General features: G+C 47.0%; 2 protein-coding genes across 3 annotated transcripts in view; both read left to right on the plus strand.

Moving 5' to 3' along the window:
* Positions 1-6,908: 6,908 nt before the first annotated feature.
* On the plus strand, positions 6,909-16,618 carry RFWD3 (ring finger and WD repeat domain 3). The gene is made up of 11 exons (XM_081203381.1): positions 6,909-7,860; positions 9,024-9,115; positions 9,213-9,416; positions 10,439-10,530; positions 11,025-11,139; positions 12,128-12,356; positions 12,501-12,651; positions 12,881-13,057; positions 13,787-14,001; positions 14,611-14,828; positions 15,380-16,618. Exons 1-11 carry the CDS (start codon positions 7,635-7,637, stop codon positions 15,521-15,523), a joined length of 1,863 nt encoding a protein of 620 aa, XP_081059507.1. The 5' UTR covers positions 6,909-7,634; the 3' UTR covers positions 15,524-16,618.
* A 1,964-nt stretch (positions 16,619-18,582) lies between these two features.
* GLG1 (golgi glycoprotein 1) overlaps positions 18,583-19,594 on the plus strand; it is a 69,796-nt gene continuing 68,784 nt past the window's right edge. Inside the window, exon 1 of one of the 2 annotated variants that reach the window (XM_081203364.1) lies at positions 18,583-19,033. In XM_081203364.1, the coding sequence (XP_081059490.1) occupies positions 18,635-19,033 (399 nt within the window). In that variant the 5' untranslated portion in view covers positions 18,583-18,634. The remainder of the gene's footprint in view (positions 19,034-19,594) is intronic. The other variant, XM_081203365.1, reaches the window with a different exon arrangement.

Here is a 19,594-nt window from a genome sequence, read left to right on the forward strand (position 1 = left end):
GTAGGAATTATTGTGTGTTCTTCTGACCACAATTTAAAGAAGGATGATATGGAGTGTTGTAAATAAAAATATGCCCCTTTCCCTTATGGGATATCCAAGAGCCCATATAGAGTCCTTACATAGGTTCCCTATTGGTAGGAGAGAATAACAGAGGCCAACCAGAGAATATTGAGAAGCAAAGCTAGTAAGCTTGATCTTTATTGATCTGTTGCAACAGGGTGCTCCCCTCACACGCAGGAAAAGAGGAGGACCCACAAAAATGCTGTGCAAGGGCTTATAAAGAGTTTTGAAATTCCCATCCTCTAGATCAAGACCACCCCCAGAAACATTATGCATTCATCACAGAAGGGGTGTAACCTAAGACCACCCCTCAGATACATCCCAGAAAAGGCGGTCTGAAACAGAACATTTGTATGTTGTTTTTCTCCTGTCCCAGTTTATCTCCTGTCTGGCAAGTTACTTGACTGGATTGCCTGGGGAGCCTGGCCATTCTTTTGTAGTGGTAAAATACTTATTTCCTGGGCCAGGTCACAGGCTCACACCTTAATCATATCTTAAATGTGTCCTTAAGACAGGATTTGTGAGGAAAGAGACAATGGGGAGACTTTTCCAGTTTGACCTTGCAGAGAAAACATTTGGTCAGTTTAGGAATCAAAATGGTTCCAGGTTGGCCTTCCTGTGTTGATCTATGTACTGTATGTGCGGTTATGAACATTGCCATATATCTAAGACCATAAAATTCCTATCTCAGGAGCCAGAAAGAGCATGTAAGAGGGCAATCAAAATACTGTCCTATGAGAAAAGACTAAAATGAGTTGGGGGCGGTTGACCTTGAGCTGGCCTACCGTGCAAATTTTTCTGCCACTCCCCCCCCCCAACCTATTTTTGGCATCAGCGACAACAATAAACATAAAATAGATGCAGTAGCACTGGAGTGGATAGAGTCCAGTGATCTGATGGAGATGCTGCAATGATGGGTGCCAATCTGAACTTTTTCTTTGGTTTATTTATGGCATCAGTACAGTGGGCATAACTTGATATAAAACCCCCCATTATGAACTGTAGTGATTCTGTTACTAATACCCCTTCCTCTTGGTTCATGTGGGAACCAATGACACTGCAAGCAATAGCCTCCAGAAGATCAAAAGAGACTACGAGGCTCTCGGCAGGAAATTGAAGCAACTAAATGCACAAATTGTCATCTCGTCTGTCCTCCCAGTTGAACGACGTGGCCCAGGGAGAGAGGGGAAAATAGTGGAAGTGAACAGCTGGCTTCGCAAATGGTGTAAACAGGAACGGTTTGGATTCTTAGATCACGGACTGCAGTTTCTTGAAGATGGACTTCTGGCAAGTGATGGGCTGCACCTCACAACGGTTGGGAGGAATGTTTTTGCCAAAAATCTCAGAAACCTCATCAGGAGGGCTTTAAACTGACTAATGTGGGGGAGGGAGACAGTGCTCCTGAAGGTAGGAGTCTATCAATTAATGAAGATGATCATCCAAATGTCATAGACCAAATGGAGCAAACAGCACGCGGACCTAGTGGTGGGAGGAAAAAATCCTTAAATAAGAGACACGGGGGAATGATTAATGGACTTCAATGTCTGTACACTAATGCGCAAAGCATGGGAAATAAACAAGATGAGCTTGAGCTCTTGGTACAGCAAACTAAATATGACATAATAGGCATCACTGAAACCTGGTGGGATAAGTCCCACGATTGGAATGTAATAATGGGGGGATACAATCTATTTCAGAGAAACAGACCAGACAAGAAAGGAGGAGGAGTGGCGTTATATGTCAGGGATGTGTATACCTGTGAAGAGATCCAAGATTTAGAACCTCAAAGCCAAAGTGAGAGCATTTGGGTCAAAATTAAGGGAGAGAAGAATAACAGAGACCTCATTGTGGGAGTTTACTATAGATCCCCAAGCCAAACGGAGGACATAGATGATGCCTTCCTGGAACAGATGGCCAAGCATGCAAAAGGAAGGGAGATAGTAGTAATGGGGGACTTCAATTACCCGGATATTTGTTGGACGTCAAACTCAGCCAAGAGCATAAGGTCAAACAGATTCCTCACTGGCCTTGCAGACACCTTCATTGTCCAGAAAGTGGGAGAAGCAACAAGAGGAACAGCCATTTTAGATCTGGTCCTAACCAATGTTGATGACCTGGTTAGTGGGGTAGAAGTGGAAGGATCATTAGGCGCGAGTGATCATGCTCTTCTGAAGTTTACTATACAGCGGAAAGGAGCAGCCAAGCATACTAGGACTCAATTTCTTGCTTTTAAGAAAGCCGACTTCATAAAACTTAGGGAAGTGCTGGGTGAGATCCCATGGACAGTAATACTAAAAGGAAAGGGAGTTCATGATGGCTGGGAGTTTGTTAAGAGGGAGATAGTAAAAGCACAACTTCAGGCAATACCAATGAGACGGAAACATGGAAGGTGCCTAAAGAAGCCAGGGTGGCTATCTAAAGAACCTTTAACTGAGTTAAGATTAAAAAAGGATGTGTACAAAAAATGGAAAAGGGGGGAAACCACCAAAGAGGAATTCAAACAAATAGCCAGCACGTGTAGACACAAAGTCAGAAAAGCTAAAGCACAGAATGAACTCAGGCTTGCTAGAGAGGTTAAAAGCAACAAAAAAGGCTTTTATGGGTATGTTCGTAGCAAAAGGAAGAACAAAGAAACAGTGGGGTCACTCAGAGGAGAAGATGGTGAAATGCAAACAGGGGACACAGAAAGGGCTGAACTCCTCAATGCCTTCTTTGCCTCAGTCTTCTCCGATAAAGAAAACAATGCCCGACCTGAAGAATTTGGAGCAAATGATTCAGCAAAGGAAACACAGCCTAGAATAACTAAGGAGATAGTACAAGAATATTTGGCTAGTTTAGATGTATTCAAGTCTCCAGGGCCAGATGAACTGCATCCAAGAATATTAAAAGAACTGGCAGATGTGATCTCAGAACCACTGGCAGTCATCTTTGAGAATTCCTGGAGAACAGGCGAAGTCCCGGCAGACTGGAGGAGGGCAAATGTTGTCCCTATTTTCAAAAAGGGGAAAAGAGAGGACCCAAATAATTACCGCCCAGTCAGTCTGACATCAATAGCAGGGAAGATTCTGGAGCAGATCATTAAGCAAACAGTCTGTGAGCACCTAGAAAGGAATGCTGTGATCACCAATAGTCAGCATGGATTTCTGAAAAATAAATCATGTCAGACTAACCTGATCTCGTTTTTTGACAGAATTACAAGCCTGGTAGATGAAGGGAACGCAGTGGATGTAGCCTACCTTGATTTCAGCAAGGCATTTGACAAGGTGCCCCATGATATTCTTGTAAAGAAGCTGGTAAAATGCGGTCTTGACTATGTTACCACTCAGTGGATTTGTAACTGGCTGACTGACCGAACCCAAAGGGTGCTCATCAATGGTTCCTCTTCATCCTGGAGAAGAGTGACTAGTGGGGTGCCACAGGGTTCTGTCTTGGGCCCGGTCTTATTCAACATCTTTATCAACGACTTGGATGATGGACTCAAGGGCATCCTGATCAAATTTGCAGATGACACCAAACTGGGAGGGGTGGCTAACACCCCAGAGGACAGGATCACACTTCAAAACGACCTTGACAGATTAGAGAACTGGGCAAAAACAAACAAGATGAATTTTAACAGGGAGAAATGTAAAGTATTGCACTTGGGCAAAAAAAATGAGAGGCACAAATACAAGATGGGTGACACCTGGCTTGAGAGCAGTACATGTGAAAAGGATCTAGGAGTCTTGGTTGACCACAAACTTGACATGAGCCAACAGTGTGACGCGGCAGCTAAAAAAGCCAATGCAATTCTGGGCTGCATCAATAGGAGTATAGCATCTAGATCAAGGGAAGTAATAGTGCCACTGTATTCTGCTCTGGTCAGACCACACCTGGAGTACTGTGTCCAGTTCTGGGCACCACAATTCAAGAAGGACACTGACAAACTGGAACGTGTCCAGAGGAGGGCAACCAAAATGGTCAAAGGCCTGGAAACGATGCCTTATGAGGAACGGCTAAGGGAGCTGGGCATGTTTAGCCTGGAGAAGAGGAGGTTAAGGGGTGATATGATAGCCATGTTCAAATATATAAAAGGATGTCACATAGAGGAGGGAGAAAGGTTGTTTTCTGCTGCTCCAGAGAAGCGGACACGGAGCAATGGATCCAAACTACAAGAAAGAAGATTCCACCTAAACATTAGGAAGAACTTCGTGACAGTAAGAGCTTTTCGACAGTGGAATTTGCTGCCAAGGAGTGTGGTGGAGTCTCCTACTTTGGAGGTCTTTAAGCAGAGGCTTGACAACCATATGTCAGGAGTGCTCTGATGGTGTTTCCTGCTTGGCAGGGGGTTGGACTCGATGGCCCTTGTGGTCTCTTCCAACTCTATGATTCTATGATTCTATGATTCTATCCTTACCTTAAACATGTCCTGGAATGTATGAGTAAGTACCCTGAAATCTTAACACTTAATCTAAAGATCAGCACACTAATCTATGCTACCAGCAAAGTTTGATTATCATCTTCTGTAGGAAAAAATGGAGTTCTGCAGACATTGGAATCTTCTTCCAGAGGGAAAGTCATGATTCAAGAAGCATGCAAGATAATTGGTTAGCTATTTATCACTAAAGTCATGTCCTGTCAGTTTCAAGCTTAGCAAGGTAAACAGAATAGCAAACAGAAATAAACAAAGGTACAAAATGGAATAAAGATGTTATAGCACACGCTCATCTGGGAAGACCCCTCCCTTCTCCATATGGTAATATTGACCCAATATTTTGCAGGTTTTCAATCGTTGGGTTGCTCACATGCTTCAGCTGGACCCTGTTTTTGCTTTAAAATCTCAAGGACCGGTTTCAAGTCTCGCTGGACCATGGACCAAGTAATTGGGGCGGCGGGGGGGAGACCGTAGCCTTGCTGGTACAGGCTATAATTGATCGGGAACTTGACAGGTTCAGCTTGGTTCTGAACAGATAATAATACCCTTCCGCTCCCTTTTCTCATGTTACTTCTAGTGTGGGTTTGTGGCATTAATATCTGAGCCAGAAGAAGGGCCGACATTTATCTTTGCTTGTACAGTACAATGCACTGCGGTGAACTATGGTAAAATTCTGCATTTTTCCCATTGTATGCTGTGAAGAGCTGTCACTTGACGCTTCGGGTCAAAAACCGGAAGTCCCGCCCCGCCTATGGCTATTGCAGTTGTCAGTCTTTGAACCCTTTCTGCGCATGCACCTTGCCAATTACGACCTCAACTTTTCCCTTCCGCTCGCAGAGGGCGGTGCCCTTCAGAAGCGTTTCCCTCCCTCTCCAAAATTGACAGACGTGTAGCCCAATGGAAATGCGACGTACGCTCCGCTCTGTCCCAATAGGAGCCGAAGCCTGCTTTCGCGCTCGGCCTTTCGCGGCTGAACGAGCGACCAATAGGGGCCGCGGGAGCTGGAGGCGGAGCAACAGCAGCGGCGGGGCGCTCGAGCAACTGCAGTTGAGGGAGAGTCAGGCCCGGACGCTTGGTCCCTTCCCTCCCTTCTGAGGGGAGGACATGTCCCACCAGGAAGCGATGGACGTGGACTTCGCGTCGGCGGAGCCCGAGTCGCCAGCCGCCGCCGCCAGCCGCCTTCAGGAACCGGCCGCCGCCAGCCGCCTTCAGGAACCGGCCGCGGCAGACGGGGACGCCTCGACGTCCGGGGCGCCTCGGCCGGCGGCTTCTCGCTCTTCATGGGGCGCCTTCGTTGGGGAGCGCGAGTCGCGGAGGCCGCCGCCGCCTCGAGCCAGGAGGAACCCGCCTCGGCAGCAGCAGCAGGGACCGCGCGCCGCCTCAGCCGCCTCCTCCTCCTCCCAACGGGCCTCCAGAGCCAGGTGAGGAAGGGCGGGGGAAGGGCTCGGATCCTGTGGGGAGCTTCTCAGAGTGACCGTGGGGCCTGAGAGAGTACGAAGGGCTGGGGGAGGGGAGCCCCTCGGAAACGGGGCCGGCGGAGGTCGGAGCGAGGCAGCGAGGGAAAGTGCTGGAGGCAGCTGCGGTTTGTAAACAAGAGGCCTTTCACGTTCCCTACCCTGGGGAAGGAAGGCTGTTAGGCTTCTCGGGCGCAGGTGGCTGTCAGAACGGAGGAGGAGGCGGGTCCTCGGGAGCCAGGGAGTGGATTCTGGGTTTGGGAAAGGGGGGCCTTTCGCAGGGGTTGTGGATTTTGTGAATCTTGCGGGGTGGGGTGGTGGAGGTACCTGTGGGTCATGGGTGTGGGTATGTGAGTGAGTGGAGGGGGTACCTGTCAGAGCAAGGAGGGATGCTAAGCGAGGGAAGGAAGTGTGTGAGTGTGTGATGGTCATAGAAGGAGCTTCTCGGAGCCAGGGGATGGATCATAGGGTGTGTACGTGAAGGAGTGTCTGTCACAGTGCGGGAGGAGAGATCCTGGGGGAACACATGTCAGAATGGGGGTGGTGACATGGAGCCTGCAGGGTTGGTTCTTGGAGCAGCAGACAGGTTCTGCGAGGATATGTGAAGGTGGTGTCTGTTGGAGCACATGCTGAAGGCAGCTGGTATTTATAAAAAAGAGGCTCCTCACATTTTTCTCCCTGTGTTCCTGAAAGGGAATGGGCTACACCACTGTCATAGTGTAGTGGCAAAGCACATAGGCATAGGCAGGATTTTTTTTGAGGGGGTGTGTCTTTTTGTTGGGGGGGGGCAGAACAGAGTTATCTGCAATGCAAATGGTCAGTTAAGTATTTCTATTTATTTACTTGATGTAGTGGGGGACAGCTGCCCCCTGCACTCTCCCTGGCTATGCCCATGGTAGAGCATGTGCTTTGTTGGGATAGAAATTGTGATAGCCAGGTGCATTTTTCTACTGGCGTGGGTCCAATTGCAACCACGTAGCTGCTGTCTGTGAGGAATGGATACTGCAGATGGGGGCCTATTGGAGTGGGGGTCAGATCCTGCAAAGTTGGTCCCTGACAGAGTGTATGCGAGGGGTGGATCCTGGGTGTGTAAGGTGAGCATCTGTCAGTGTGAGGGTTGATCTTCCAGGGAGGTTCCTGTTGGGGGGATCATGTGGGAAGCAGATCCTGGAGGCAGCTGATATTTGTAAGCTGGCTTCTAGATAAACTCATGTGATAGGCGTGGGGCTTTAGCTTGGTGGTGGAGCTTGTGCTTTGCCTGCAGAGTAGTTTTCTTGTTTCATGTGTTCTCTACCCAGCTCTCAGAGTAGCTTTCAGTTAAAAAAACAAAACTCTCAGAATTTACCATCTAAACACTTAGCACCAAAAAGAAAGGGATGGGGAAGCAAACCCAAATACCCATTTTGTACAAGGACCTGCTGGGATGGGAGATAGTTGAGGGAGAGAAGATGCACTTCACAGGATTGGGTGGAAGGATGAGCAGTGTTTGTTGAGCCACACTTGGCTACAGAGTTGCTAGCTCAACTTACAGAGCAATGTTCATGTTGATGGAAGGTAGCGCATTATGAAAAGTTGGTTTAGAATCTAATGAAAAGTTGTGGCTTCTGAGGCGGAGGGGGAGAGACAGATGTGTAAATTATTGAAGTTTGTGGCTTGGAAATGGGTGGGTCATGTTCTTCTTTCCATCTTACATTTTCTAATGAAAATTTATGCTTTGGATGTTCAGGTCCACAGCACCATTAGACAGTTATTTCCAGATCAACAGGACACAAGCGACGGCAGCATCACACATCCTAGCAGGTCACAGTGGGAACAGCTCAGATGAAACTGTGGTTCTAAGTGATTCTGAGAGTAACAGCAGCAGCAGCTCCACTGAGGAGGAAGAGGAGACAGTGGGTGCCCTTGAGGAGGCACCTGGGCCAGCCAACATGGGAGGTTTGTATTGGTTCTTTAAAGGGGCCTAAAACTTCAGAAATGGCTCATGATGCATTGCCTACCTTTGACCACAACCATCTATTTGTTTACAGTCATACCTCGGATTGTGAACGCTACGGGTTGTGCGTTTTCGGGTTGCAGACCGCACCAAACCCGGAAGTACCAGAACGGGTTACTTCCGGGTTTCGGCACTTGCGCATGCACAGAAGCACAAAATGACGTCATGCGCAGAAGTGCCGAATCACGTCATGCGTGTGTGCACATACGGCGCTGCAGGTTGCGAATGTGCCTCCCGCACGGATCACGTTTGCAACCCGAGCTATGACTGTATTCATTACCTTCTGCTTAGGGCAGCTTACTTAAAGTGTATGACATTTGCATTTTCATAACAACTCTGAGAGGTAGGCTAGGTTGGGAGAGGATGACTTGGGCCTGACCATACCGTTTATTTCATGACTGCAGAGACTTGAACCAAGGCCAGACTTCGCCAGTGTATCCTGCTGTCTTTGAATAATTGAAAGCTGTTTTCTGATCTTTGTACAAACCTTGTTAAATGTCAAACTGAGGTTGTGTTATGCAAATAGGCATGCTTATTATTATTTAATTTATTTTACACATACACAAAAAGGGTTTCACAGAGGAATTTTGAGAAGGGGTTTATAGGGGAGATTCAGGTACCATATACATTTTATTTGTGCATGGTACTCCCTTTTCTGAACAGCAAGAGAAGGTTGGACGTTTTTTAAAAAGAGCAGATGAGGATAGTAAAATTGCAGGAACAAAGGTGGGGCATCTTGGGAAATGAGGGAAGAAAGGAAGGTTGGAGCAAGCCAGTTGTGAACATAGGTGGAAGGGGTTTGTGCTGGGAAGCCACCATTGGAATTTGCAGAGGGTGTCTTGCTGGATGAGTTATTTTACTATTTTCTGCCAAGTTGTTTTTTTTTTAAAATGCCTCCTGTTAACATAGTTTGAAGGATTATCTTGGTGAAAAAGCTGCTCTATTTTATCTTTTTTTCTTAGGCAGCAGTGGTTTGTGTTCAGTCACTTTGAACTTCCCTTTTAAATGCTAACAATTTGTTACTGAGTTTTTGTTTATGTGGCACTAATTACAACCTGTCCCCATCTCTTCCTATATTAATTATTCCTTTGTTTCTCCCCTGCAGTTTCTGATGCAACCCAAATGGAGCCTCCTGGAGGGGATTCTGTTGGGCCAGAGCATCCTGATGCTAGAGGTGCCACTGCCCTCCAGAAGAAGGTACGAATAATTGGGTGTGTGCTGTGGAGGATGTGCAGCCAATTAAGATAAACCAAGATTGCATTTGCTTGACTTTTTCCATGTTCTCTTGTTTCAGACAACTCCATTAAAGAGAACTCACCTAGCTGCTCCTCTGGCTCCTCTGGGTGAGGAAGAGGAGAGTGGTGATACCTGTGCCATCTGCTTTGAAGAGTGGACAAATGCTGGGGAGCACCGTCTTTCTGCACTGCGGTGTGGGCATCTCTTTGGCTATAGCTGCATTGAGAGGTGGCTGAAGGGACAAGTGGGCAAATGCCCACAGGTAAAAGCTTGGAAGGGTATTTTGTTTCTTCTGTCTGATGCATAACCTAAATCTTCCTCTCTGAAACCCATTTATTCTTTTCCTGTCTTTGGTAAAATTTGTGGGCAACAGTTCTCTCCACATTATTTTCCTTTTTTCAATTCTCCCTTTCTGCATTACTTTCCATGTCATCTTCCTGTAAGCTCTTCCTCTTTTGGCTTGCCTTCTGTAGACCTTCTTGTGTTTTTCTTTGCACTCCCTGAGTTGTGTTCCATTTTTTGGATGCCCTCTTCCTTGTTTTGGCACTCAAACTGATTGCAGGATTTCAAACAGCACTTTAGCCAGCATTGAGCACAGCAGGACTCCTCAAATCTGGGCTCTAGGAGTTGCAGCAAGTTGTCCTTCCCTTTGGTCAAACTCTTCCTGTGAGGAGAGTATTTTTATCAGCATTTGCCAACTTGGTGCCCTCCATATGTTTTGGACTACAATTCCCCTGTCAGTGCTAGCTAGCACAAATGTGCTGGTTAAGTCCGAATGAAGTCATGTAATCCAAAATTTCTGGAAGACATCAAGTTGGCAGCAGCTGCTGTACATCATATTTGGTGACAGAGCAGTGGTAGAACTTCCACCTGAGACAATGGGATTTTTGAGGGGTGGTAGTAAGGTGCTGTTTACCTTTTTAAGTTGTTGTCTTTGCTTTGTTGGCTAAGTTCAGGGATTTTGCCTGGGATCAGTCAGGTCAACAAGACTACCTGTTGGCACAAGGAAACTTTGAGAGGAGATGCTTGGGCATGATGTTGAGCAGGTCACTTTTGCATGTTTGGGGGAGTCCCACTGATTGTTCTGGAGAACTACTTGAGATAAGACGAGTCTCTCAGCAAGCCAACACTGTGTACATTCACCCCTGCTTTTGCAAAGAGATCTATTTGAAAAGCAGTATCACCACTTGGTTTGTGTAGTAGTCATGAGAAATTAATAGCAGCACAGTATATTTCCTTTGTAACCAATAAATTGGCTTATGTTCACATTTTTTCATTTTTTAGTGTAATAAGAAAGCCAAGCGCTCGGATATAGTAGTCCTTTATGCTCGTACCCTGAAAGCGCTGGACACCAGTGAACAGGAACACATGAAAAGGTATATACTCACAACTTTCCTCCTATAAGTTTGAGGGTAGCAGTACCTGGCATAAACACCTGTCTTGGCAAACTATCACTATGCATCAGCTGAGTCAGATGAGCGTCTGTGTGATTGCAGAAGATACTTGTGTCCCAACACCAGGCTTTAGTTCAAGGGCTTGCTTTGTTAGACTTTTATTAGGTAGGTATGATAGGTAGTGTTTGGATGTCCCTGTGAAGATATATGCCTGCTTCTGTAACTTTTTTTTACTAGTATATATATTTAAGATAAAATGAGATGCATTTTCTATTGAATCTCTCATGGTTATTCTGAAATTGAAGTATTACTATTTAAATGTCTCTGTCTAAATTCAAGAGACTGTTATTATGTCTCTAAAAGTTTTTGGGCAGGCAGGAAAATGGAATAGAAAATTAATTCTACTCATCAGTGAGAGAGAGATGGGTTGGCTCATGAGCTTCCTTAATTGCATTTGTTGTACTTTTCTCCTGCAGCTCTTTAGAGAAGGAGCAAATGCTACGAAGGAAGGCAGAGCTGGAATCCGCACAGAGCCGCCTCCAGCTGCAGGTCTTGACAGATGAATGCAGTAAACTTCGGCAGCAAGTTCAGGTAGGTTTAGCTGTATCCTGTTCATGCAGAACCTTCTAAATCCCCTTCCCATGTACAAGAAAATGAAATGCGCTATCTTCATGGCCTTTTCTCTCACTCTCTGCTAATGATGGACAGGATAATAGGACACCCCAATTCACTGACGCCAACTCTAGGGGGCCCTGGGTGGCATGGCACCCACACTGTGGGGCTCCACTGCAACCTCTGAGGCGACGTCTGAGATCCTGCCAGGCTTCCAAACGTGATTTCTGGTAGAAACGTTCCGCTGATGTAACATGACGTCATGGTGTAACGTTACGTCGTGGGTGCCATTGGGCACCCAAAATCTGGGGCCCAGGTCATCACACTGGCCCAGTTTCATTCCTTGATTTGAGTTTGTATGTCAAAGCTTGTGATTTGGGGAAAGGAGTCACAAAAACATTCCAAATCAAAACTCTAATTTGGTAAATTTTATATACCCTCAGTGAATTTGTATAACTCAGAAAACTTCCAGAGCAGTATTCCAGAGCACAAAAAAATCTGAATGGGGACCCACACAAGACATCCCCTGACATACCCCCAGAGACAACCTCTCAAAACAGTTCTGAGACAGCGCTCTTCTTTGTCCCAGCCTGCATCCTCCAGACACTCATCAGACACCAATACATGGAGAAGAAATAGACACAGGAAGGAATAGAAATTGGATCTTGCAGAAAATAGTGAAAAAACTAAGGCAAGCTCAGCTAAGGAACCACCTTGCAGAATGAAAAGTGGCAAGTTGAAGGGTAGGATATCCCAGCTATATTTTAGCTGGAGGATGAGATGGTTGGGCATTAGAAGGGCTCTACAAGCAAAAAATAGCCAAGTTGTATAGAAAAGCAGTAAAGAAACAACCACCCAGAACAAGTTGTTCCTGACTTTTACTACTGTTCTGCCTGTGGAAACATCCAGTGCTCTCAGCTCCACACATGCTTTCTTTGCCTCATTTTTCCTGCTTTCCATTCCACAGGAATTAAAGGCCCTGATGGCTCGCCACAACACCCTTTCCTCTCAGCAGCCCAGCAACTCTCGCTCGTGCTTTCCAGGCTGCCTCTCCTCCAGCCAGGGCCAGCACAAGTACCACTTTGAGAGGGCCACCCTAGTGTCTCAGGTGGGCAACTGCCGGGTTATGGCATACTGCGACCCATTGAGCTGCCTTGTAGTGTCACAGCCATCTCCACAAAGCACCCTCATTCCTGGTGAGTTGCCTGCTGAAGCAAGTCCCTAAGTTTTATGATGGAAATGGTTTTTTCACTGCCTTGGTCAATCAAGAGGACAGACATTGCAGCATTTGGACTCTAGCAGGGTGGGCTTTCTGCTGATCAGTTTGCTTTGTGTCTCAGGCTGTGGAATTAAGATGATGAGTGCTGTCAACTCAAAGAGCAGCCAATATGTCCCCATCCACAGCAAGCAGATCCGGGGCTTGGCTTTCAGCAACCGTGCAGATGGCTTGCTCTTATCTGCTGCTTTAGACCATACCCTCAAGCTTACCAGGTGAGTAGTGATGATTATGATGCCTGCTTCCTTTCTCTGTGGTCCAGGAGATTGTGTAAGGATCTTATTCTGGAAGTATTTCCAGGCACCTGCAGAGCAGCTTTGTCTGAACTGTGCTGTTCTGCCCACAATTGGGTATCTGCTGGATAGTGTGGGCCATGTGCAGAAGTGCTAAGGTCCTCAATGGGAGACCGCTTTGATATGTAAAGCTACGCTAACTTTCCCTCAGCTTGACTACAAACACCGTTGTGCAGACATACAATACTGGTCGACCTGTCTGGAGCTGCAGCTGGTGCCTGGATGACACCAACTATGTCTATGCTGGCTTGGTCAACGGCTCTGTCTTGGTGTATGACCTGCGGGACACAAGCTCTCATGTCCAGGAGCTTGCTCCACAGAAGTCCAGGTATCGCTTTCCTGCTTTATACAGCTAGCATGTCCTTTGAGCATATGAATTAAGACTGTAGAGGACTTTGAAGCAGATGAAGGATGATCAGCGCCTGTAGAACTTTAAAATTTGCACTCCATGTGTTATTGGTATATCTTTCCTGGCACAGAATTTGCAGAACACTAACTTTTACTCTGGTTGCTGGTTACCTCCCCACTGTAAGCCAGAATGAAGACCTTTGAGCTTGGGAGAGTGGCCTAATGGCAGAGGTTTAGCCTGATAAAACTTGTCTGGGACCAATTTCCAGTCCTTAATGCATTGCACTAAGACTTCTCAGAATGTGTATTTTTCAATCAGTTCTGTGGATGAGGAATAGGAATGAACATTGGGTGAGGTAAGCCCTGGAGAGATTGTCATACTTGCAATGTTGCCTGCAGTGATTGACTTCTACCTTGTTCTTTTCTGGGGTTGTGAACAGTCATGGTGATATGGAGCTCAATTTGTTTCTTACTCAGAAGTCAATTATGCAGTGTTCAGTGGTGCTTGCTCAGAGGTAAATATTAATAGGATTTCTCAGTCATAGCACCAGTTCTTTTGGCCAGTGGTATGTAGAAGTGAGAGTGATTCTCCAGTTCTCTTTGAAATCCTTCCTTACTCATGCTTGTTCAGACTCACAACAGCAAATGAGTAGGGAAAGTGGAATGGTTTGACATTGTTGGTTATTGCTTTTTCCTCTGTCCCTCACAGGTGCCCTGTGGTTTCCTTATCGTATCTTCCCCGAATGGCCTCTGCCTCACTGCCCTATGGTGGACTGGTATCTGGGACACTGGAGGGAGCCTGCTTTTGGGAACAGAAGGCCAGTGGCTCTTACCGGCCTCACCACCTCCTCCTGGAGCCTGGAGGTTGCATTGACCTTCAGACAGAGGCCAGCACACGGCACTGCCTTGCAACATTCAGACCCAGTAAGTTGTGATGTGTAGACATCAGGGCAGGGCTATTTTTATGCAGTGTTGGGATTCCTTTCACCCTAAATGTGGACACAGTTACAACTGTGTGGACAGAAACCACTTACCATGTTTGTTGTTGGCGTCTCTCTTGCACACACATTAAAAGAGAAGAGGATACCTCTGGCCTGCATCTAAAATGCTGCACCAGTTATTCTGTACCCCAGTCTTCCCAAATCTTTTCAAGATGATGGGGCAGAGAGGGTGCAGTCTCCCATCCCCAAATACAATATGGATCTTTTACCGGGGGCATTATTTCCACCCCAATGAAGGGTAAGTGCCAACTACTTCAGGAGTCTATCCCTCCCTAGAACTTTGCAGCTTCCAAGAGGGACCTGCTGTGCAGTATGAGCACTCCTGCTTCCGTAGGATGACATGCAAGGAAGGGATTGCAAGTGAGTAGTATCCTAAGGAAATGGGGTAGTTGCCATGAGTGGTGAGTGAAGCGCTCAGGCAATGGCCTCTGGGCTGCACTTAAACCAGAGTACAGTGTTTTGTCTTGATACCTTCCTATGATACCTTGATACCTACCTGTCCCCTGGAAAGCTCTTCACTTTCATCCCACAGATAGAAACAACAACTGTTTACGGTGTGTGGTCATGGAGCTGACCTCTACTCAGCTGACTGATGGGACAGAGGATGTGATCTGTTCATGTCGTCCAGTTCAAACTCTTACTGCGGGTCCATCGTGCAAACTATTGACCAAAAATGCCATCTTCCAGAGTCCTGAAGATGATGGCAGTATTCTTGTGTGTGCTGGGGATGAAGCATCAAACTCTGCCATGGTACCATTTTTTGTTCTTTGTTGTAGGAGTAGGATGTTGTGTCCGGCTCTGTGTTAATAGTCTAAAATGCTGGAAGCTTAATGCCGGGTCAGTCATTGAGAAAAGACTCAGGCCCTTGTTCTAGTGAAAATTCTGTTTTGAGACACTGGTATAGCCTGTATCTGCCTCTTTGGAGCATTTCCTCATGGCAATCACAGTGCCACTTTCCATCATATGTACATGGGGGCTCTCTTGTCCTCCCTCTTCTCACTTTCCTTGAGGCTTGACTCTGGGTATGGACATGCATGTTTTCTGTGCCAGGGCTGCAACCACTCCTCCTTGTACATAGGGAGCGCCAAAGAGGGATGTCCTCAGCATTACACCATTTGCTCACTCTGACTCCACCCAAAATGTGTGGTGATGTTAGGCTGCTTGCCAATGTACAAGAAAGTAACAGTTCAATACTTTTGTAACTTGTCTCCTTGCTACATCCCAACTAGTAACAGCTAGAGCTGTATTTTTATGCAACAGGATTCCTGATAAGCTGTGACTCTTATTTGTTTATCCTGCAGCTCTGGGATGCAGGGAGTGGCTCCCTGCTGCAGAAACTCCCTGCTGACCTTCCTGTGTTAGATGTCTGCCCTTATGAGGTGAACCGCAACAGCTTCTTGGCTACCTTGACAGAAAAGATGGTGAAGATCTACAAGTGGCAATGACTGTCTGCTGCATGCTGCCCCAATGAGCTACTCTCTGAACTGAGCTAATTTCCCACAAGCCAGCTCTGCTGCTAACTGGATTCTAGCTGCCTTGAGTGCACCCTGCCAACATTGCTGCACAAGCAAAATCTTGCTCCTTAAAACAGCTCTCCCCCATGCCCAGCCCACACATTTGTTCTTTTTTAAATTTATGGATTTTTGTTTCCACCTCATCTTAAAGGAAACCACTTTTACCTTATTGTGGACCCTGTGCTTTTCTGCCTTTACTGCCTAGGCAGATTATAGGGCCCTTCTGAGAAAAAAAAATTGGCTGCCAGTTTATATTTCCTGGAAATTTACCATTGACCTTGGATGAAGATCATGATCTCTGCTCTTCTTGTGGTTTTGGAGGCTTGTGGCATGGGCAATACTCCTTTGGCAGAAGACTGCTTAAATTTCTGTTTCAGTCCATCTAATAAAGAAGATGGGACCTTGTCTGAAGTGAGCTGTTCAAGTTATATCTCTGGACCATGATTGGGCTTGGTAAAAGGTGATGGTGAAGCCTGGTGGGAATTGGCTGCTAAAAGACATTGTGAATAAGAAAATATAATTGTGGCCTGATGATGAATGGGCAACTTCAGGTATAAATATGTTCCTGTAAGACTTCCTATAGACCTCCATTGAGAACTGGGCAGAGTGCTGTGCCTGACAGATCATTGGGAGTTGAAACATGAAGCAATTTCAGAACTCTACCAACTCTATTGACAGAAAAAAAACCATTTGCTGGGACTGTTGGTGATTCATCTTCTGCTATAAATTAAAATAGGATCAAATATTTCATGTATGTGTTCTTGCCCAAGGCTAGCAATCAAGAGAGATGCAAATTGCAAGACCAATATTAGGGTTGTTTTTTTTTTTTACCAGTAGAAATCACACCATTGTGTGCTGCCTGAACTGATGGGTTACTATACAGAATTACAGAACAACATTTCTAAAGTTTAACTGTATGACTCATCTGTCTAAAAATGTACATGTTTCCATTGAACTGTGCTTTGTGTGTGTGAGACACTACTTTTATATGCAACAGGAAGAATAAAGAATGTTTAAGATATACAAGAGGAAGAATATAGACTGTTGAATATCTCTGGCTTTCTCCAAATGGCAAAACCCTCTATTGCAATGCTAAGTTGCTGCTTGCACTGCCTGACAAGCAACCTGCAATGTTTGAGATATAAATATAGGATCCTCTAAATGCCAAATAAGTCCTGAAGTTTGGGTTAGTGGATCCAATATCTTGTGGTAATTATCATATATGATTGGGATATTTCCATGTAGCAAGGTAATCGTGTAGCAAGCTAATCTACCAGAGTTTGGAACAACTGTGAAACTTACCTAGTTTGCTGAAAGGTGACTGCATAGTCTCCACTCTAAATGACAGAGTGAATTCAATGTTTATCTTGGGTGAAAGGCAGGCGTGGTGGTGTTTCAGGGTCTCCCTCCCAACAGTGCTGTTATTGTATATCTGGGTGAGGAAGGGCAGCAGCGAAGTTGGAACTGTGCTGGTGCAATGGTAAAGCCAATCGAGTGTCTGAAACCACTCACCATTTGGAATTTGAGGTACACTGAACATATCTTTTAATTACAGTGGTACCTCGGGTTACAAATGCTTCGGATTACAAACTCCGCTAACCCGGAAGTAGTACCTCAGGTTGAGAATTTGCCCCAGGTTGAGATCGCAAATCGTACGGTGACAGCGGGAGGCCCCATTAGCGAAAGCGCGCCTCAGGTTAAGAATGGTTTTGGGTTAAGAATGGACCTCTGGAACGAATTAAGTTCATAACCCAAGGTACCACTGTACTATGTAGCAGTCATACTCTTGACCATTAAAGTGTTGATACAGGAATTCAGCTCAGTATTTGTGTTGCTGAGTTTCTAAAGCATAACTGCTGGCCTAAGCCTCAAAGAGGCTTACTTACAAATAAAGATAGTTTAATCTCTAATAATATAAATTACCAACAACAAGGGTAGGACCTGCAGTAACACCATGTTCTTTCCTTTCTCTGTAACGTGTGGGTGGCTTTAGTATCGTTACCTATGTAGAGAAGTCAGGTAGACGGGATAACATTTATTATTACTATGACTACTATTGTGTTCCTGTTATTTATATTATTATGTGTGTTTATATCCCACATTTTTCTACAAGCTCATGGTGGTCTACATAGTTCTTCCCCTCTACATTTTATCCTCACAACATCTCCCTGAAGTAGGTTAGGCTGAGAGTGAGTGTCCAAGATTGCCATCTGAGCTTCCTTGGTGACTGGGGATTTCAACCCTGGTCCCTGAGACTAAATACACTAGCTCTATATAGCAAGGTGGCATACAAAATAGAGTAAAAACAACTAAAAGCCGTTAAAACCAACACAAAAACTAATAGAATATGATTTTTTAGAGGTAGTACAGAATGGCCAACCTTTGCAGAATCATATTCATCCTGGCTGGGAAGGTGTTTGCTGCATTAGCCACAGGTTATGGCATTTGCATGACTTGTGAGCAAAGAATGTGTGCAAAAACTACTCCCACGGCACTTACAGTACAGATAAGAAGGAAGTTCCATTGAGCCTTAGGCAATTTGCTGGGCACATAGTTCTGCTTGCACAGAAAATAAGATTACTGTGTACACACACACACACACACACACACACACACACACACACACACACACAGTATATACAGTAATCTTAACTTGATAAAAATAAGTGGTCTTGCTGTTATGGGCAAGAAAGAATTTCCGAAAAAATAGAATAACTTTAGGGGAAAGTTAGAGGGTCGGGGTATATGACGAGAGAGAGGCGACAGAGGAAAGCGCCATTCCGGTTCCTTTCCCTGAAAGACCTGCCAGTAGGTGTCGCGCCGCTCTCCGACAAACAACCCTTTTCCCTGGCTAGGTGGTGACGTCACCTGCCTCGCTCTGCTCGGCGCGGCGACGTCGCCGCCGTCCTTACGCACTCCGAGAGGCGGTGGGCGTGACCGCCAGTGCCGTTGGCGTTGCGCGCGCAGGCTGCGGCGGGCGGGGCCTAAGGCAGCGAGGCCGGGCCGGGCCGAGCGGAGCTGAGGAGAGGAGTCGCATCCAAGATGGCGCCGTGCGGACGTGTCCCGGCCCGGAGACGCGGGCCGGGCCCTCTCCTCGCCGCCCCTTTCCTCTGGCTGCTCGTGGCTCTCGGGTCAGCCCGGGCACAGCAGCAAGGCGGGGCAGCGGCGGTCGGGGCCGCCCAGGGGTTCCCGGGCCAGCAGCCGGCGGCCGTAGGGGGATTGGGGGGCCAGCCGCTGCCTCAGTTGGGGCTGGGAGCACTCCCGGGAGGCGGCGGAGGCGGAGCTGGGGGCGGCCGTCTGCCCCGCGGGGGCTCCTCGGCGGGAGGCGGCTGGAAGCTGGCGGACGAGCCGGTGTGCCGCGAAGACGTGACCCGCGTCTGCCCCAAGCACAGCTGGGCCAACAACCTGGCCGTCCTCGAGTGCCTGCAGGACGTGCGGGAGGTGAGCGGGGCGGGGAGCCCTTCCTAGCTGGTGGGGAAACTGAGGCCAGGGAGGTCGGGGGAGGGGGAGGGCTTCGGGGCAGTGGACCCCCATGGGTCAACTTTTTTGCGGCGGGCGGCTGCAGGGAGAGGCCAGCCCAGGTGCGGAGCAATGCACATAGCCTCTCCTGGCAATTTTAGGAAACCTGCATCTGACCCAGGTTTACCTCTGTCCTCCGTCACTCTCCGGTGTAACCAAGAAGTGGCGTCCAGGATGGAGGTCTGCGGCCAGGACCATGCGCGCATGCATAGCTCCTCCTGGCCTCGGTTGCCAAGAGTTAGGGAGCAAGTGCAGCCCCTTCGCCGGTAGCTCCCTTTCCCTTCTGGCGCAGGAGCAAATCCTTGTTTTCAAGGGAAAAGGCCGAAGGGCTGTACGGGAAAGCGAGGACACTTCTGTGGGCAGAACCCGTTTTCTGGCTCAGGCAGGCCTGCCGACAGCGGTGTTGCCAATTCCTGGCATTCATAGTTTAAAAGAAAACGGGGAAAGGAGCAGAGAGAGAGAAAACGTTGCTGTTTCAGGGAA

This window comes from Podarcis bocagei (assembly GCF_964188305.1).
Source record: "Podarcis bocagei genome assembly, chromosome: 7".
NCBI lineage: Eukaryota > Metazoa > Chordata > Lepidosauria > Squamata > Lacertidae > Podarcis > Podarcis bocagei.